General features: G+C 36.8%; 1 protein-coding gene across 1 annotated transcript in view; it reads left to right on the top strand.

The window, feature by feature from the left end:
• Positions 1-19,336, top strand: part of LOC127433725 (integrator complex subunit 2-like) — a 32,011-nt gene extending 12,675 nt beyond the window's left edge. Inside the window, exons 13-25 of the mRNA XM_051685886.1 lie at positions 164-298; positions 1,277-1,453; positions 1,994-2,102; positions 5,088-5,192; positions 6,154-6,318; positions 8,812-9,013; positions 9,117-9,242; positions 11,293-11,494; positions 11,821-12,114; positions 14,853-14,960; positions 15,048-15,153; positions 16,492-16,668; positions 17,174-19,336. Of these exons, the coding sequence (XP_051541846.1) occupies positions 164-298; positions 1,277-1,453; positions 1,994-2,102; positions 5,088-5,192; positions 6,154-6,318; positions 8,812-9,013; positions 9,117-9,242; positions 11,293-11,494; positions 11,821-12,114; positions 14,853-14,960; positions 15,048-15,153; positions 16,492-16,668; positions 17,174-17,334 (2,067 nt within the window). The 3' untranslated portion in view covers positions 17,335-19,336. The remainder of the gene's footprint in view (positions 1-163; positions 299-1,276; positions 1,454-1,993; positions 2,103-5,087; positions 5,193-6,153; positions 6,319-8,811; positions 9,014-9,116; positions 9,243-11,292; positions 11,495-11,820; positions 12,115-14,852; positions 14,961-15,047; positions 15,154-16,491; positions 16,669-17,173) is intronic.
• Positions 19,337-20,878: the final 1,542 nt, after the last annotated feature.

Here is a 20,878-nt window from a genome sequence, read left to right as displayed (position 1 = left end):
TTTGAAAATTGCATGCCTGCCATCTGTTGAACATAGCAGTCTTAACACATGAAAGCTAGAGCACTTTTTGACGTCAGCTAAATGCCCTAAATGTAAATGTAGCTGCTTTCTTCTTGTGTCAAGACTGATACAGTATTGAGTGGAATTTTATGGTGTGTTGCAGGTGGTCACAGCGCATGCGGTGAGAGTGGCAGTTACCAACAACCTCAGTGCCAACATCACAGGATTCCTTCCCATCCACTGTATATACCAGCTTCTGAGGAGCAGAGCCTTCACCAAACACAAAGTGTCCATAAAGGTAGTCCTGTGCTGTTCTTTCAGTTCTATTTTTTGCCATTCTGTGATATTCATTCTATTCTGTGCTGTCCTCATCCTTTTTTTAATTTGTATTCAAATCTTTTCTGTTTTCTTGTATTCTGTTACTTTATTATTCTATTCTGTTCTTCTCTGTTCCATTTATTTGTTTTGTTTTATGTTTCTTTTGTCTGATTCTGTTCTACTTTGTTCTGTACTATTCCTCTCCTTTTGTGTTCTGTTCTGCTCTTTACTATTCTTTTCTGTTGTGTTCTGTTCTTATCTGTTGGTTTTGTTTTGTTCTGTTCCATTTTTTGTTTTGTTCTGGTTTGTTTTTGTTTTTGTTTTGTCTGATTCCAATCTATTTAATTCTCTACTATTTGTTTTGTGTTCCATTTTGTTCTATTCTGTTCTTTGTGTGATATTTTCTTCTATTTTACTCTGTACTGCTCTATTCTGTTCTGCCCTATTCTGTCCTCTGTTCTGGGAAAACCTCACCATGCTAACTACACAACATTACTCTTTTGACTCTGCTCAGTGGTAGTATTTACTTTAATCCATTGGGTTTTATTATCTGTTTGACTGGGTACCTCCTTTCCTGACTCATGGAAAGACACGTCGTTGATTTAATTAAGGACGTGGTTTTTGAATGTGGTAGTGCATCGCCCGGCTGATCAAAATGTTTCCTCTCAATTACATCGTCAGCATTAAAGACTGGAATCTGCCTCCACTAGAGTCAGTTAGGCATGCTATAGCTATTGATCTGTTCAGCTGGAAAGATGATTTAATCACCCAAGTGGTAGATGATTGGATAATTCACTTATTCAGAGTGATTGTGTCTCCTTCCTTCCTTTCTTTCTTTTTCTTTCTCTGCTCTTTTCCTTTATTGCTTCCATCCTTCTGTATGTTCTATCCATTGATTCTTATATCCATCCACCCACTGATTCCTATTTGAAAGATTTATTTTTCTTTCTGTTTTCAGGATTGGATCTTCAGACAGTTGTGTGAGACGACCACTCCGCTCCACACTCAGCTCCTTCCATTAATTGATGCTTACATTAACTCCATCCTGACCCCTGCTTCCAAGACCAACCCTGAGGCCACCAACCAGCCAATCACAGAGCAGGAAATCCTTAATGTGTTCCAGGGCTTTGCAGGGGTGGGTGGATCCTAGGTCATCATAAACACAAAACCTGCATGAATTACAAAATCATCTAAAAATGGCAAATTATTCGTAAATTTACTGCAGATTTTTAAAACTCTGATTTATGACTTCCCTGCAGTCACAAAAATGAGCCTACACAGATCAGGATGAAAGAGATTATTGAAAGATATTTTTAGACCAAAGCATATGCATATATCAATATGTACAAACCATGTGCTCCAGAAATCCAGAGAATAGACTGTAATTAATTAAATGTATGCATCTATTAAAAGAAAGCACTTAAAAACAAATGATGTTTAAATTCTGTTTATATATAAAGCTTTGTCATCATGTGTGATCTGTGATATGTTTATGTCAGTAATACTATATAGATTCACCATATATCCAGTCTCCAGTACTGTCATATACAGATCAAAGACATTTATTCCTGTGCCTTCTATTTCTTTTAACCTGTGTTTGACCTCTCTCCATCTCTCTCTCTCTCTCTCTCTCTCTCTCTCTCTCTCTCTCTCTCTCTCTCTCTCTCTCTCTCAGGGAGATGGAGGGAAGGTTCGGTCTCAGTACACCATCACCACTCAATTGCTGATTCTCTACTATATCTTGTCCTATGAGGAAGCTCTGCTTGCTAATACAAAGACTTTGGGTCAGTATAGCATACTTATATGACATACTCTCCTAACATATTTGAATCAGGTATTTTTTTAAATTCGTAAACTTAATTTTCATAGATCCGTGGTGTGTATGATTGTTGTCCTACAGGATAAGACATCAACCTGGGCTCAGGGCAAAAATGCCCTATAAATTTAAATGTGAATGCAAAAAATTTCCTTGTGATTATCTTGTAATTTTTAAAAATTTGCTATCTTTTAAAATTTCATTTAGTTCATAATATATTCTGCCTATCTAATTATGGGTTTAGGATGGGCTTGGTGCCTCTGCCTCTGAAATGATGAACTTGAAAAAATTTGAAACAGCAATTACATCAAAATCTACCATGATGGTGGACTGAGAGAGCTGCTTAATCTAACACAGGAACCAGCCAATAATTTAAATTGTATTATAGCAAAACGTTTATTGTGTTAATATATTTTAGGCATTATTTACAGCTACTTTTATGTTTGATGTTGTTTGATTTTATAGGTAAGAGCCATAATTGTTTAGATGGAGAATTCATTTCAGTTAATTGATTCAATGAAAGTATCTGGCATAAATGGTCAACATGATGGGTGCGTTTTTTATTTTATTTTTGTTAATGGTTAGGAAAGAAATATGCACTCTTTAAGGTAAAAAAAGCAAATTGTAAATGTATTGAGGGAAAAGAAAAAAAGAGAATAAGTAAATAAGAGAGAACAAAAATAGAGGTAAACACAAGAGATTGATAAGTACAAATAAAGAACAACAATATGTGTGCAGCAAATAAATAGATATAGTTTCAAAAGATAAGGGGAAAAAGGGTAAGAGAGTAACAGTGAATAAAGATTAATATATATATATATATATATATACAGGTGCATCTCAATAAATTAGAATGTCATGGAAAAGTTCATTTATTTCAGTAATTCAACTCAAATTGTGAAACTCGTGTATTAAATAAATTCAATGCACACAGACTGAAGTAGTTTAAGTCTTTGGTTCGTTTAATTGTGATGATTTTGGCTCACATTTAACAAAAACCCACCAATTCACTATCTCAAAAAATTAGAATATGGTGACATGCCAATCAGCTAATCAACTCAAAACACCTGCAAAGGTTTCTTGAGCCTTCAAAATGGTCTCTCAGTTTGGTTCACTAGGCTACACAATCATGGGGAAGACTGCTGATCTGACAGTTGTCCAGAAGACAATCATTGACACCCTTCACAAGGAGGGTAAGCCACAAACATTCATTGCCAAAGAAGCTGGCTGTTCACAGAGTGCTGTATTCAAGCATGTTAACAGAAAGTTGAGTGGAAGGAAAAAGTGTGGAAGAAAAAGATGCACAACCAACCGAGAGAACCGCAGCCTTATGAGGATTTTCAAGCAAAATTGATCCAAGAATTTGGGTGAACTTCACAAGGAATGGACTGAGGCTGGGGTCAAGGCATCAAGAGCCACCACACACAGACGTGTCAAGGAATTTGGCTACAGTTGTCGTATTCCTCTTGTTAAGCCACTCCTGAACCACAGACAACGTCAGAGGCGTCTTAACTGGGCTAAGGAGAAGAAGAACTGGACTGTTGCCCAGTGGTCCAAAGTCCTCTTTTCAGATGAGAGCAAGTTTTGTATTTCATTTGGAAACCAAGGTCCTAGAGTCTGGAGGAAGGGTGGAGAAGCTCATAGCCCAAGTTGCTTGAAGTCCAGTGTTAAGTTTCCACAGTCTGTGATGATTTGGGGTGCAATGTCATCTGCTGGTGTTGGTCCATTGTGTTTTTTGAAAACCAAAGTCACTGCACCCGTTTACCAAGAAATTTTGGAGCACTTCATGCTTCCTTCTGCTGACCAGCTTTTTAAAGATGCTGATTTCATTTTCCAGCAGGATTTGGCACCTGCCCACACTGCCAAAAGCACCAAAAGTTGGTTAAATGACCATGGTGTTGGTGTGCTTGACTGGCCAGCAAACTCACCAGACCTGAACCCCATAGAGAATCTATGGGGTATTGTCAAGAGGAAAATGAGAAACAAGAGACCAAAAAATGCAGATGAGCTGAAGGCCACTGTCAAAGAAACCTGGGCTTCCATACCACCTCAGCAGTGCCACAAACTGATCACCTCCATGCCACGCCGAATTGAGGCAGTAATTAAAGCAAAAGGAGCCCCTACCAAGTATTGAGTACATATACAGTAAATGAACATACTTTCCAGAAGGCCAACAATTCACTAAAAATGTTTTTTTTTTAATTGGTCTTATGATGTATTCTAATTTTTTGATATAGTGAATTGGTGGGTTTTTGTTAAATGTGAGCCAAAATCATCACAGTTAAAAGAACCAAAGACTTAAACTACTTCAGTCTGTGTGCATTGAATTTATTTAATACATGAGTTTCACAATTTGAGTTGGATTACTGAAATAAATGAACTTTTCCACGACATTCTAATTTATTGAGATGCACCTGTATATATATATATATATATATATATATCTTTAAGAAACCTGTTGAACAAATAAAAGGTAGGTATATGGTACAACTTTAGCAAATTAACTTTTGCATTTGTATTTTGTATGTACATTCTAAGTTTTCATATGAACAATGTATTTAATAAAATAATACTTCCCAAGCAAAACCTACAATAATCACTTTAACTACAGCTAATCTGAGGCATGCAAGCATACACACGTTTCTGTCTCTCCACTGAGAGTGCTGCTGTAGTATTGTGATGAGACCGATGCAGCTTTCTTCCCTTGCCGGCATATTCAATTTTCAGACCAATCACATGTGGTTTGACTTTGCTTCGGAAGCCTCTCTTCAGTTATTACAGCGGTTATTCTTCACTGTTTATGCATACGGCCCTTCCCAGAGTGCTGTGCTTATTTAATCTCTCTTTCTCTTTTCTCCTCTATCCTTCTGGAGTAATGATACCCTTTGGCTGTGCTGTACATGAGCCGAACCATAGAGGCCTATTTTTATCACTGAGCATTCCTTCCTCACAGCACTGATGAAGAAGAAGCCAAAATCATACTCACCGGCCCTCATGGACCAGATCCCCATCAAACACCTCATCCGCCAGGCACAGGGACTACAGCAGGAGCTGGGAGGTAAAGGACACCTGTTTTAAAGAGGCCATGTTATGCACTTTTGTTACATTTTTATTTTTGCCCCCTAAAGTTCACTTCTTATGTGAGGCATGCTTTCTTGCACCAAAATGGTCATAATTTAGGTTTATGTGACCATTTTCCATCCTCTGTGAGCCTTAGAATGAAACAGGCTGTTGTTGTTACTATACCTTGAAGACTATATGTAAATGACCTCTGTTATGATTGGCCCACTTTTTGCATGTGAAATCTACCAATGTAGTTCACTTTGTCATTCATCAGGTCAGGCCAAGCTGATGCATACTGATTATTCATAATGCAAATGTTCGTGGTCATATGTTAAAGGAATGTTCCAGGTTTTTACAAGTGAAGTTCAATCGACAGCACTTGTGGCATAATGTTGATTACCTCAAAAATTAATTTGGACTCGTTCCTCATCTATAAAAAAAAGCAAAAATCTGGGTTACAGTGAGGCACTTAACAATGAAAGTGAATGGGGGCCCATTTTTGAATGTTAAAGTACTCACTTTTTCAAATGTATAGCCACAAGACTTAAAGGATATGCTTGTAAAAATGATTTTAGTGTGATATAATCACTTACAAACCTTTTCTATGTAGTTATAGCTAATTTTACAACAACGTTACCATGACGATGCAATGTCAACAAACCCTAAAACCACTGTAAAAATGACAATTTAAACAAATTTACAGCTCAAATAATACACGAGTTTTAACAGAAGAATTAATGTAAGTGCTTTTATAAAAATTATAAGCTTCGTATTTGTGTTTAAACCCTACAAAAGAAGAAATTATTATTCTAATATAATAATCAAGTAAAATATTTTCCACAGTTTATTTTGGGTGCAAAAAAGCTATGTTTTGACCTAAAGAATTTCTTAGTCATATCTCTTCCTTATTACTCTTCTTCTCTTTTCCTCCATTCAAACTATCCCTCCACTTATAGGCCTTCACTCTGCTCTGCTGCGTCTGCTGGCCACAAACTACCCTCACCTTTGTTTGGTGGAGGATTGGATCAGTGAAGAGGAAGTGACCGGCACTCTGCCCTTACTGAGGAAGATGCTGCTGACATCCTCATCCTGCAAATACTCACAGACACAGTTACGAGAGGGTATGAGCAAACACACACACACAAACACTTGCTTATTTATATGAGAAAACTGTAAAGAACATTCCTAATTTTGGAATTTACGAATGAAGTCAGAAGTTTACATTTACCATAACCAAATACATTTAAACTTAGTTTTTCACAAATCCTGACATTTAATAGTAGAAAACATTCTTAGGATCACTACTTATAATAGTAGAGAGAATTATATATTTCAGCTTTTATTTCTTTCATCATATTCCCAGTGGGTCAGAAGTTTACATTCACTTTGGTAGTATTTGGTAGCATTGCCTTTAAATTGTTTAACTTGGGTCAAATGTTTTGGATAGCCTTCCACAAGCTTCTCACAATAAGTTGCTGGAATTTTAGCCATTCCTCCAGACAGAACTGGTGTAACTGAGTCAGGTTTGTAGGCCTCCTTGCTCGCACACGCTTTTTCAGTTCTGCCCACAAATTTTCTATTGGACTGAGGTCAGGGCTTTGTGATGACCACTCCAATATTTTGACTTTGTTGTCCTTAAGCCATTTTGCCACAATTTTGGAGGTATGCTTGGGGTCATTTTCCATTTGGAAGACCTATTTGTGACCGAGCTGTAACTTCTTGGCTGATGTCTTGAGATGTTGCTTCAATATATCCACATCATTTTCCTTCCTCATGATGCCATCTATTTTGTGAAGTGTACCAGTCCCTCCTGCGGCAAAGCACCCCCACAACATGATGCTGCCATCCCCATGCTTCACTGTTGGGATGGTGTTCTTCCGCTTGCAAGCCTCACCCTTTTTCCTCCAAACATAACAATGGCCATTATGGTCAGACAGTTAAATTTTAGTTTCATCAGACCAGAGGACATTTCTCCAAAAAGTAAGATCTTTGTCCCCATGTGCACTTGTTATGGGACTCGTTTCACTGTGGATATAGATACTTGTCTACCTGTTTCCTCCAGCATCTTCACAAGGTCCTTTGCTGTTGTTCTGGGATTGATTTGCACTTTTCGCACCAAACTACATTCATCTCTAGGAGACAGAATGCGTCTCCTTCCTGAGCGGTAAGATGGCTGCGTAGTCCTATGGTGTTTATACTTGTGTACTATTGTTTGTACAGATGAACGTGGTACCTTCAGGCATTTGAAAATTGCTTTTCCCAAAGATGAACCAGACTTGTGGATGTCCACAAATTATTTTCTGAGGTCTTGGCTGATTTCATTTGATTTTCCCACGATGTATGAGTTTGAAGGTAGGCCTTAAAATACATCCACAGGTACACCTCCAACTGACTTCAATTAGCCTTTCAGAAGCTAATTGGCTAACTGTCTAAAGGCTTGACATAATTTTCTGGAATTTTCCAAGCTGCTTAAAGGCACAGTTAACTTAGTGTATGTAAACTTGTGACTCACTGGAATTGTGATATAGTCAATTAAAAGTGAAACAATTTGTCTGTAAACAATTGTTGGAAAAATTACTCGTGTCATGCACAAAGTAGATGTCCTAAACTGCCAAAACTGTAGTTTCTAATATGAAATCTATGGAGAGGTTAAAAAAATTTGTTTTAATGACTTCAGCCTAAGTGTGTGTAAACTTCAACCGTATGTATACACTGCAAAAAACATTTTCCTTTTTTTTTCAGGCAAAAATATTTAAACATTATTAAAGCAAGATGAACTGACTTTGTAATGTTCAAATCTTGTTTTTGGAGAAGTTTTACAATATGTATCTTAAAGCATGAAAAAACTATTTGCCAAGGGGGCAAGAAAAATAAACTCAATTTAAAAGGAATACATATTTGACAAATCATTTTTTATTGTTTTAAGCATAAACCTCACAAAAGTATGTTATATTTCTAAATATGCCATTTTGCTTCTCAAGTATATGTTTCTCGTTTTAAAGCTGTTTAGATATTGTTTCTGGAAAACAAGATACAGTTCTGAATACATTTTTTATTTTTTTTTGGATTGGACATATGCCCTCACTCTAGATCTGAAAGTCAAAATTATGTAGTTCAGGTGTGTTCTGCCAAACAATTAGCACATCTATGCTGTATGACATATTTGTCAAGCAAATTTCACACTACGGTTAACTGGAATACTGAACTCTACTAGAGAGACTCATAAAGGCCCTGTGGCACTGGAGGAGATCAAAAGTGTTTATTATGGTCTATGACTAGTTTGTTGTTGTAGTCTGACCTTTAGTGTGCATGACTCAGTTGGACACCTGTGGAGTAATGAACCTGAAGGTGTTTCTGTATTCATACATCGCCGCTCTGACGGGCCTGTTTTTCTACTGGGTTTTTACTGTCTGTTACACAGCCCTCTTACTCTTGCTGCTTCTGAGGGGTCTAAATGGTATCTCATATTAAGAATTTTCAGGGATTTCTCTGAATACTGTCTGTGTATTATGATTTATGCTAATTTGTTAATAACACTACTGTAAAACCACCGTCCTTTTGAGGGGACGCCTAATGCAAACTGATTATGGATTTGTGTTTTTTTCTTATACCAGCATTCCAGAACATTCTCTCAGGTGGTCCCAGACTGCTGCGTATCTTAGAACACCTGACACTGCTCTCTGCAGGAGATCAGATCCCATACGCAGAGGTTCTCACCGGCAGCATGGGGCTACTGTTAGAATACGGTGTCTCTCGTAGAATCCTACAGACGGTTAATAAACTCTGGATGGTACTTAATACAGTTATGCCACGCAGGTGAGCCTCCCTTAACCATTCATATGTTATAGTATATATGAAAAATCTCCTTAAGCGCTCAAGACACACAAACTAAGTCTGTATTTTTCCCCCTCTCTCTCAGGCTGTGGGTGATGACAGTAAATGCTCTGCAGCCCTCAGTAAAGCTCCTCCATCAGCAAAGATACACTCAGAATGATCTGATGGTAGATCCTCTCATTGTTCTCCGGTGTGACCCCAGAGTCTTCAGGTATTATCCGCTTTAGGATTATCTACTATTTACTGCTGTGGATTTGTCCCTCATTTACTTTCAGCATCTTTTTTTTTTTTTTTTTTTTTTTTTAGGGTGGCCCTCAAAAATATTTGAACACACATAAAAAATTATTAATTTGATTGAATTTACAACAAAATCTCAAACAAGTGACATCTGTAAACAAATTATGTCTAATTATCTTCGCCATTATGCCATCATGTCTCAAGGTAATTTATAGTAAATGAGTGAAGTTAATTCCCCTCAAGTTCACACAGCTGTTAACTACTGACATCATAATAATCCTGTGCCACCAAGTTTGACAACCAGATGTGTCCAAATAACTTAACATCTTATACAAATACTAATACTTTAACTTCTAACAAACGTTCGTATAATTGTGAAATGTTTTTCTTTAAAAATCTTTGTGTGCTAACTTTAAAATAAATGCCATCTGGTTTGATACTCTAATGCAGTGTCATTCATACCTTTTTAAAATGTGGCTTAAATTATTTTAAACATTTCCTGTTTCAGTGGCATGCCCAAAATTAAAGGTGTATAACTCTATACATTTTTTTTTTTAAACCTGAAGAGGGTCAGTTGTTTGTTATAACTTTAAACAAAACTTTTCAAAAATTTTAATGATATAGATTATGATCAATTATGAGTCTCTCTTCCTAAGAAACAGTGAGGAAATCACTCACTTGAGCCAAAAGTTTACTTTTGTTTTCTTTATTTTTCTGATTTGACATATCTCTAGGTGTCAATATGGTGGCTTGGAAAAACTGCTTTTGTTCCCAATCATGTCACCTTTAGATAAGTAAAATTGTGTTGATATGACAAAGCAATCAAAAGTTATAGCATTACAAAAATAATGTATCCTATTGTTCAAAAACATATTCAAGTGTCCAAAAACCTCTCCAAACAAATCAAACATAATAATTGTACATAAGAACTAATTACACATGCAAATACAACAGTAACTAAAGGTATGCTCTCTCTCCAAAGCATGCAGGCATGAGGAACGAGATCTCATTCAGTTCCATTCTGTGTCATTTGAGCCATCATTGAGTCTCTGTCATGTACTTGGCACCATCTCCTGGTGGCCATATGTATTTAGAGTGAATGATCCTCTCTGCCCATATTTGGATGACTTCCACCTCTCATTGCAGCGATCTGAATTTAATACGATTGGTTTAGCATTCCATGACACTGGACAATGTACTACATCATTGAAGTCATCTGATCCAGGAAAGCTAACGTGTTTTTAGCAAGATAGCACATTGTGTGCTCTGTGCACATTTTGCTGCGTGTGGACTATCTAATGATCTATGCATCTGATTATGTTGTGTGTGGGCTCGTTTTAATGGGGATTCCATCCTCTAAGTAATGGTATTTGATATTTTATGTTCTGATTATTTTTTGTGAGCCTTATAAGCAACACCTGTTTACATATAACATGTATGTCAAAGACATTTACTTAGCTATTACTAGCTTTATTTTTGTCTGTGAGTACCGGTAAAACAAATAGGCTAGTTGTATCCTACTCTTTGAGAGCTTTCCAACGACATTTCACACATGGCTGTTTGACCAGTTTGATGTTTTTAGAGATTACAATAATTTGTACATTACAAAATTATTAATAAATTATCAGAAAGGAACACTTCTGAGTTGTCAGCAAATTTCAAAGCATTTGTTCAGTTTTGGTCATAATGCCTACATAAAGATGTCAAAGTACACCTTCTAAGCTTTAAAACGATACCTTTTTTGTATTGGTCAAGTCTGTAGTTATTGGGCCAGCCAGCAGGCCCATCCATGCTTCAAGAGTTAAAGTGCATATACTGTATAAATTGGAGCTGTGTGCATTTGTGGGAGACATAAGTTTGAATCTCACATCATTTTCTGATCTCATTCCCCATCAATTGTCCTTTCCCTCACTGTCCCTATCAATAAAAGTGTCAAAAAGGCAAGAAAGTTGCATGCAGGATATTCTATTCTCATACATTCTGGTCACATGAATGCAGTCCCTGATGTGAATGTTGTTCTCCAGGTGTCCTCCTCTCATGGACATCACTGTTCATATGCTCAATGGATATCTGCTGGCATCTAAGGCCTATCTTAATGCTTACCTGAAGGAGACAACTGAATTTGAGCGACAGGCTCAGACCGTCTCAAACCTTGGGCTCAGCAGCCAACCTGATGCTCCAGAGGTCACCAGAGAGGAACTGAAGAGCGCTCTACTGGCTGCTCAGGTAGACCGAACATGACGGCCAATGGCCAACCTAAAGCATCACTTGTCATCTGTGTTGTCATTATGCCTTATGTTCGTTGATCATGTACATGTGTTTTAAACCTTGCATATGAAAACATTGGGATTTTTGGTATGTATTGAGCACTGTTGTTGCCAATGATGCTGATTTAAATATGTCACCAAGTAAACAATATCTAACTGGCTAATATAGATTTATTGAGATTGTTAGATTGATCAGATTTATTGGCTTCAGAAAGAAAACAGTAGTTCTCAGACTCTCTAAATAATCCATTATTTGATACATGTGTATTGTCTTTGTGTCTTCAGGACAGTGCAGCAGTACAGATCCTGCTGGTGGTGTGTTTACCATCCCCACAAGAGGAACTGCAGCTGGGAGGAGGTAGAGGAACAGACAGCCTGTTGAGGAGTGTTCAGTTGGCTCCAGGTATTGCCGTGCGGAAGCAGGTGGGAGACGCAGGGGCTGGGCGAGTGGCCCAGGGGGAGCACGATACAGAGGGCGGACTGCTCAATGACCTGAGGGAGGTGCAGTGTCTCATCTGCTGTCTGCTGCACCAAATGTTCATCGCAGACCCCAACATCGCCAAACTAGTGCACTTCCAGGTAATTATGCCTCTCTGTTAAAGAAGTCATCACATGTATGGTATTAGTCAGAGTAAATTGATTCAATTACTATAAAAATCAGACTTCCTGAAAGTCCTAGAAAATACAGTAGGAATAATTTTTACTTCCATTATGAGGTGTTGTGAGATAAACATTTATTTTATACACCTGGAATTGATTGGATGGTGAAAAGTGGTCTCTATATAACAGGTGGTTGGAGGGGAGGTGTTATAAAATGAGGTTTTTGTGACATCAGCCACAAAAGGATAGTAGTAGTAGTTTTACAGGCAAAGCTGACTTAAAACATACTTCAATGAAAATGTAATGCATGTTTAACCCTTTAAGCTTGGATGGGCCCGTGAGAAAAAAAATATTGTCAAAATATTAATAAAGACAGTCTTGACCAACACAAAATATGTATTGTTTTAAAGCTTAGAATCTCTAATTTACAATGCCTGTAGGCATTATGATGAAAACTGAACAAGTGCTTTGAAATTTGCAGACAAATCAGAAGTGCTCCGTTTTGATAATTTATGAACAATTCTGCACTGTACATATTTTTGTAATCAGTAAAAACATCAAACAGCCATATGTCATATATTGTTGGAAAGCTCTCAAAGAGTAGAATACAACCAGCCTATTGATTTTACACACAGACAAAAATATAGCGAGTAATAGCTATTATTTGTCTTTGACATTTATGTTTCATGTGAACAGGTGTTGCTTATTTACCTTGTATAACTTCATGAAAAATAAACAGAACACAACATATAACATACCATAACTTAGAGGAGGCGATTATCTTTCAAATAAGCCCACACGCAAGGTAATTTGATGCATAGATCAGAAGATAATTGACACAAAGCATAATATGCACACAGCATCTGGCTATCTGGCATCTTGCAGTCTGGCTGAAAACACATTAGCTTTCCTGGATTAGATATACGTCATCGGAAATGATGTAGCGTCATGCAATGCTAAACCAGTCGAATTAGGTTGAGATCGGTGCAAAAATCATCCATATTTGGGCAGAGAGACAAGTAATTGATGACTGTTACATACACTGATCAGCCACAACATTAAAACCACCTGCCTAATATTGTGTAGGTCCCCCTCGTGCCGCAAAAACAGCGCCAACACGCATCTCAGATTCTTCTCACCACAATTGTACAGAGCGGTTATCTGAGTTACCGTAGACTTTGTCAGTTCAAACCAGTCTGGCCATTCTCTGTTGACCTCTCTCATCAACAGGGTGTTTCTGTCCACAGAACTGCCACTTACTGGATTTTTTTGTTTGTTTTTGGCACCATTCTGAGTAAACTCTAAAGACTGTTGTGTGTGAAAATGCCAGGAGATCAGCAGTTACAGAAATACTCAAACCAGCCCATCTGGAACCAGTAATCATGCCATGGTCGAAATCACTGAGATCACATTTTTTCCCAGTTCTGATGGTTGATGTGAACATTAACTGAAGCTCCTGGCCCATATCTGCATGATTTTATGCACTGCACTGCTGCCACATGATGGGCTGATTAGATAATCACATGGATGATTGTTGGTGCCAGATGGGCTGGTTTGAGTGTTTCTGTAACTGCTGATCTCCTGGAATTTTCACACACAACAGTCGCTGGAATTTTCTCAGAATGGTGCCAAAAACATCCAGTGAGTGGCAATTCTGTGGTCGGAAATGCCTTGTTGATGAGAGAGGTCAACAGAGAATGGCCAGACTGGTTCGAACTGACAAAGTCTACGGTAACTCAGATAACCACTCTGTACAATTATGGTGAGAAGAATGCTATTCTGAGATGTGGGTTAGTTCTGTTTTGGCATCACGAGGGGGACCTACACAATATTAGGCATGTGGTTTTAATGTTGTGGCCACCAGGAGATGGCACTAAGTACATCACACAGACTCGATGCAGACTCATTGAGTCAAATTGCACTCATTCTGTGAAGTCTCATTGCTAAACACATGTCTGCATGCTATGCAAACCTTTGGTCATTGTTGTGCTTGTATGTGTAATTAGTTCTTATGTACAGTTATTATGTTTTATTTGTTTGGAGAGGCTTTTGAACACTTGGAGATGTTTTTGTACACTAGGATAAATTATTTTTGTAATGCTTTCAAAATTACTTTTGATTGCTTTGTTTAATCAAAACAAAACTTTTCTGTTGCAGGTGAAATGATTGGGAACAAAAAATAAAACAAAACAAAAAAACAGAGCCACCTTATTTACACCTAGAGATACATAATGTCAAATCAGAAAAATAAACAAGTAAATATTTGTCTTAAGTTTTTTAGTGATTTTTCAGTAGTTTCTTAGGCTGAGAGTCTCAGAAATTATCATAATCTATATCATTAAAAAATGTGAAAAGTTTTCTTTACAGTGATACCAAACACTTGACATTTTGTTTTTTGTTGTTGTTTATTTGTTTGTTTGTTTTTTTATTCTCGAGTTATAAGCCTTTAATTTTGGGTATGCCGCTGAAACAGGAAATCTTTAAAAACACCCTCAGAACTTAAAGAGTAAAAGAATAAAACAATCAATCTTAAGGTTTGTGTGAATCAGTTTCAAAGAAAAAAATAATCTTTTAGATATTACAGAAATGACACTATTTGTCATCTTAAGAATTCTAATAGAGTCTCCTCTAATAGAATTCTTAGCGAGATCAAAGAGTTCTTAAAGCACTAATAGAGTTTAAAAACAGTTGTAAATATTCCTTGAATGTTTTTTCAGGGTTATCCACAGGCTCTGCTCCCTTTGACAGTTGCAGGAATTCCTTCCATGCACATCTGTCTAGATTTTATCCCAGAACTCCTAGCTCAGCCGCAGCTGGAGAAACAGGTAAGCCACCATCCATGAGTCCATCCACATCATTACTTACACAGCTGGGACTTGATGCTTATTGCAATTTTGTTTTGTCTACCACAGATCTTTGCCATACAGCTGCTGTCCCACCTGTGCACCCTGTACGCACTGCCCAAATCCCTGAGTGTGGCACGACTTGCCATTAGTGTGATGGGTACTCTCCTCACAGGTAGAATAAACTGTTATCTGTAGCTTTATCTCATTATCTCTCTTCTATTCTCTCTTTATCTTGAGCCCTTTTCGGACGGGTCTAGTTTTCCCTGAGGAGGTTAGGGAAATTTGTGTTTCACAGACGTACTTTGTAATTTTAATCCTGTCCGAATCTGACAAGTCTTGTGTTTTTCTCACACAACCGCTGTAAAAATTCCAGAGCAAATTACCTACTGTTTTTCTGCAAACTCAATGGTCCTCTGAGAAATCTAATCTCGTCCGAATGCAAATGTCTGTGATTGCCGATTTTGAATTTTCACAACGTTTCTCCTAATGTATTTTGACCTACATGAACTACCGTTTAGATTGTACTTTTGCACGCCAATCTTCTGCCTGCTGCGCGCCTTTTAATATGGATGTAGAATATTTGCTATCCGACAAAAAATTAAGAAAATAAAATCAACAAGGACAGCCAAATCACGTAAACTGCTAAGATTGGCGACTGTAATATCAGCGTCAGGTAAGATAATCATCTTATTAATTTCTCAGCTCGTAATGTTATAATTATAAAAAATCACAGATAGGTCTTGTTCATTTTAGTGGGTTTATTATAAGCAGCCACTTCTATAAACTCTATAAAAGTTTATTTTAATAGGCTTTTTAAAATACATTTTAAAATGAAAACAAATAAATTAAATAATTCATTATTTAAAATATATTTTGAAAATTATAAGTCATTTAAAATTTAAACAGATAAAGTTAAAAGATGCGTTAATTTTATCACCTAAATTAAATGTTTTCAACCTACAGGAAGCCCCACATTTAGAAAACAGACACTCTCTCCTCAGTAATAAACACCGAGATCTTAGTCCCAGCCAAATCAGTACATTAAATCTCAGACATTGGGTGATACTAATTGTAACTCAAACATTGTTTGGAAAACTAATCCCGTCCGAATAGGGCTTTGGTCTCTGTTGTTCTTCATTTATTACGAGTGGCATTTTATTAAAGAGTGTCTATATATAACCTTGATGATTGTAGAGCTCTTACTCTTTTATAACAAAAACCAATGTCTGCAAACTTCAACCATTAGCTTTGTGCAGACTGCCCTCTGCTGGCCATTTTTGTACTTCCTACAAATTAACTTTATCTGCAGTGGTTATAAATTATGTATCAACAATCCATTTATTATGTTTAATTGAATGAAATACCAGAAGGGTCTTGAGTACGTTTTTTTAAATACATTTTTTGGTATAATATTGTCCAGTGCACCTGCTCGCAAAAGCTTCTCCCCTCATTTGAAGTGATTCTATGTTATATAATAACTTAAGTAACTGATTTATTTTGTCTTTTACAGTACTGACCCGTGCCAAGCGTTTTGCATTTTTCATGCTGACTCTGCCATGCCTGGTTTCCTTCTGCAAGGCTTTCCCTCCCCTCTTTGATGATGTCATGTCCCTGCTGGTGCAAGTGGGACAGGTGTCTGCTGCTGATGTCACCACCAAGACCAGAGACATTGACCCTCTCATCGCCCGTTAGTGGATCTTTCTCTTATTTAACATTTTTGTTTTTAATTAACTGTAAATTGTAATATTGCATTGTTGAATACTTATTTTAATGCAACTGAACAAGATGATAAAAATGAAATTGCTGAAAGGTTTTGAGTAATTTTATGGAGAGTTGACATTTAAAGCAGCTTCAGCTGTGTCCTGCAGTGTGTCATATTATACTTAATTTAAAACTATTAAAACAACATTTTTATACATGAAAATGATTATACATGCATATTTTTAAAACTTCATTACAAGTTAATAAAATGGCCCCACAAAGTATTTACATAATTTGTTTGCAGATGTCATTTGATTTCCTATTTTGTATCTAATGCTGACATATTTAAGTGTCTTAAGTGTACAAAATGTTTAATTTTTGTAATGCTATCTTGATGTCCATTAACTTTTTTTATTCAACATGTTATGTGTCAATTACCCTTATTGCCGCAGTAAAAAGGGAGACCTAATCCTCTGTGCTCTTGTCTTTAGGGCTCCAGTATCTGAACGAGAAGCCACAGGAAATACCACCATCAGAATCTAAACTCAGATCTGCAGATGAGCTGGGTGGAGCCGACCCTGATGTACAACTGTGCTATCAGATAGAGGCCACCTTCATGGAGATCATCAGCTCAAGCACACAGGCACTGTGAAAGCAAAAACAGACAAATAAAAAAATGTCCTGGTGGAACTATGGACAAGTCTGAATGGATAGGGTTAGGTTTAAATGGGTTTTGAATATTCCCATATAAATATTAAAGTGATAGTTCACTCAAAAATTCAAATTCTGTCATCATTTACTCACCCTGTTGTTCCAATAACTGTATGAATTTCTTTATTCAGTGGAGAATGTTAGAGACTGACAGCCTCACTCACCATTCACATTCATTGCTTCTTTTTTTTTTTTTTCCCATACAATGAAAGTAAATTGTGACTGAGACTGTCAGTCTCTAACATTCTGCCTAACGTAACCCTTTGTGATACATGGAAAAAAGAAAACATGTAGGTTTGGAACAACATGAGGGTGAGTAAATGATGACAGAATTGTTATTTTTGGGCCAACTATTCCTTTAAGTTTCGTGTTACAGGACTCTGGGTCATAGAAATGTAACAAAGCATTACATTGATAGGAAAGGAGTTGGAGCTGTTAGTGGTGGGGCCAATTCAGATTAAAGTCAGTCCACTCATGGATTTTTTTATGCATATTCTCCAAGCCAATGCTCCAACAACTCCAAGCCAATACCACAATAGCTCTTTTGATGAAGTTTGGAAAAAGTTTACTGTTCTTGCAGTTGAATGGTCAAAATCATGGACTACCATTTTTAAAGACAAAGGACAAAAGGGACTGAAAGATTTTGTGAGGACGCATATTGGACTCCATATCCCGTTGCCAGTGAAAACCCCCATGTCTCTGTTCTCTATACTGGACTCAGAATTACCTTTGATTTTCCAGGAAACGTCTTTTGAGTGTAAAGTGAATTATGCGTGTCATTCTCTGGCCAGTCCTTAAGGGTTGGCTTAATTCAGGTCACGATGCAGGTTGTTGTAGATGTAGTTGACATTTTCTAAATGGTGTGTTAACTTGCTAGTTAAGTGTATATTCGAGTGTGCGATATGTGTGTCCAGGGCACTTAGCAGTGAAATTATCGGTCTGTTTTCTAGACCAGCATTTAAGAGTACTTTCTTCACTAAAATCTTTGTGTAATGTCTCGATTTATTTTTGAACACCTTGGTTTTGTATACACGTCAGGCTTAAATTTGTAACATTTATATTAAAACTTAATTTTAGAACGTCTTTTTCTCAATTTTGATCGGATAAAATATTTATTCAGGAAAGCCAAACAAATAATCAAGAAACGAAGTAGACAATTTAACTGGGGTAAAATAACTAATTTGACAGATTTTAGGCTGCCAAAACAAAACTACAAGTAACAAAAGTACCAACAACACATCTAATTATTTTTGTAATATATTCTTCCATTGCTAGCATGAGCATTTCATTCATCCCATAGTAGTTAAGGGTGAACTTAATACTGATTATTGGAAGAATATACACATAATTAGCAAGATGATTAGGCTTTACCTTTAGAGTTTACCCTATTGCACATGGGCCGTTTAATAGTTTCTAAATCTTTTGAATCACCTGTGAGGAATGTTACATTCATATAACATAACATATACAGTATATTTCTATGCATAACGTACTGTATGTACATAACATATCTTTCAAATCCATATGGGGGCGCCCTTGTCACAGGGAAAAGATCGCATTCTGGCTGAGCTGTAATGGAGCATACAGTACAGATGGAAATGCTTATATATTTTAAATTACATGATTAATGACTGGCATGCAACAAATAACTCCTAACTCGCATGCTCCTTTAGTCAGATTTTATTGGCAATCAGACCAGGTCATGCAAAGATTTGAAGATGGCCCACAATACTTCACATCAAAGAAGATAAATCTGGTAAATACAAAAATGTTCATTTTCGAGAGCCAAATTAGACTTCAACTAGTCTCAACTTTGTGATATTCTAAAAATTACCCATATTAGCTTTGTTTAAGGGGGTTTGCCTCTTTATTAGGCACACGCAATGGAGATGGGGAATGCAGTCAGGATATGTTGCAGGTAGGACTCAAACCTGCATCACCTACATGAGCCTATATAAAATAGTATAAATAAAAATTATCATATTCATCTTTTTTAATATGTACCCCAACTCTCTCTCTCTCTCTCTCTCACACACACACACACACACACACACACACACACACACACACACACACACACACACACACGCACACAAACAGTATACACTGATGAGCCAAAACATTATGACCACTCACAGGTGAAGCGAATAACGTTGATCATCTCCTAACAAGGCCACATGTTAAGGTCTGGGTAGATTAGGTGGTTAGGTTAGATTAGGTTCAACTTTATTGTCCCTTTAGGGGAAATGTTTCTTGGACTCGGTTGCTGCGACAACATACATGCACAACAACAAAATCCACAAAAAAGTAATATTGGGGAAAAAAAAAATATATATGTATATATATATATATATATATATATATATATATATATATATATATATATATATATTTACTTTATATAATATACATACACACATATACATACATCCAGTTCAACCTTTCACCTGTATAGTTCTTAAAACTACAGTCTACTGTTTAAGATATTAACTGATACTGGCACAAAAGATTTTTTATAGCAATTGCTCTTACACATAGGGCCCCTATAATGTCTCCCTGATGGTAGAACATGATATTCATTGTGGAAAACATGGCTTGAATCAGCCACTATTTTCTGTGCTCTCCCAAAAACCACCTGCTCGTAGACAGATTGAAGGGGTGTGTATTCTTTAACTCCCATGGTTTTCATTGCTGTTTTTACTAAACGAGCAAGCTGAGATTTCAACTGAACTGAAAGGTTCCCATACCACGCTTGTAACCCATAGTATACAAGGCTACCCAAGATTGCTTGATAAAATAGAAACATGATCTTTTGATTTACAACAAAAACTTAAAAGTCTTAAAAAATATAATCTTTGCTGTAGTCTCGAGCAGAGATCCTCAATATGAGCTTTCCAAGTGAATGCACAGTCTATAAAAACACCTAAATATTTATAAGAACAGACTTGTTTAATAGGGGTGTCATGCATAATTACAGGTCTATGATGCCTTACTCCCTAGGATTGAATATGATTTCCTCTGTTTTCCTTACGTTTAAAAATAATTGATTGGTATCACACCACTTCACAAAAGCCACTATTTCAGAGTGGTAGTTACATATATCATCTTCTCCATGCAACAGACTTAGGATAGCAGTGTCGTCTGAGTACTTAATAGTGTAGTTGTTTTCCCATTTACTTACACAGTCATTTTTATATAGAGTCAAAAGAACAGGAGAACTCACACAGCCCTGGGGAGCATCTGTGTTCATAGATTTGGAGTCTGACAATGTTCTGTTTACCCTCACATACTGAGTACAATTAGTTAAAAATGAGAAAAACCATTTGATAAAAGGATTAACACTCATATTTTAAGTTTCTCCAGCAGTAAGTATGGTTGAACAGAGTTAAAAGCTGAACTAAAATCAACAAAAAGAAGACACGCAAAAATTTTGAATTTTCTAGATGCTTAAGTGTCAGGTGAGCAACAGTATTAATAGCATCATC

The sequence above is a fragment of the Myxocyprinus asiaticus genome, chromosome 43 (assembly GCF_019703515.2).
Source record: "Myxocyprinus asiaticus isolate MX2 ecotype Aquarium Trade chromosome 43, UBuf_Myxa_2, whole genome shotgun sequence".
Classification (NCBI taxonomy): Eukaryota; Metazoa; Chordata; class Actinopteri; order Cypriniformes; family Catostomidae; genus Myxocyprinus; species Myxocyprinus asiaticus.
The sequence above is the reverse complement of the archived record's forward strand: the minus strand, read 5'-3'. Positions and strand labels throughout refer to the sequence as shown.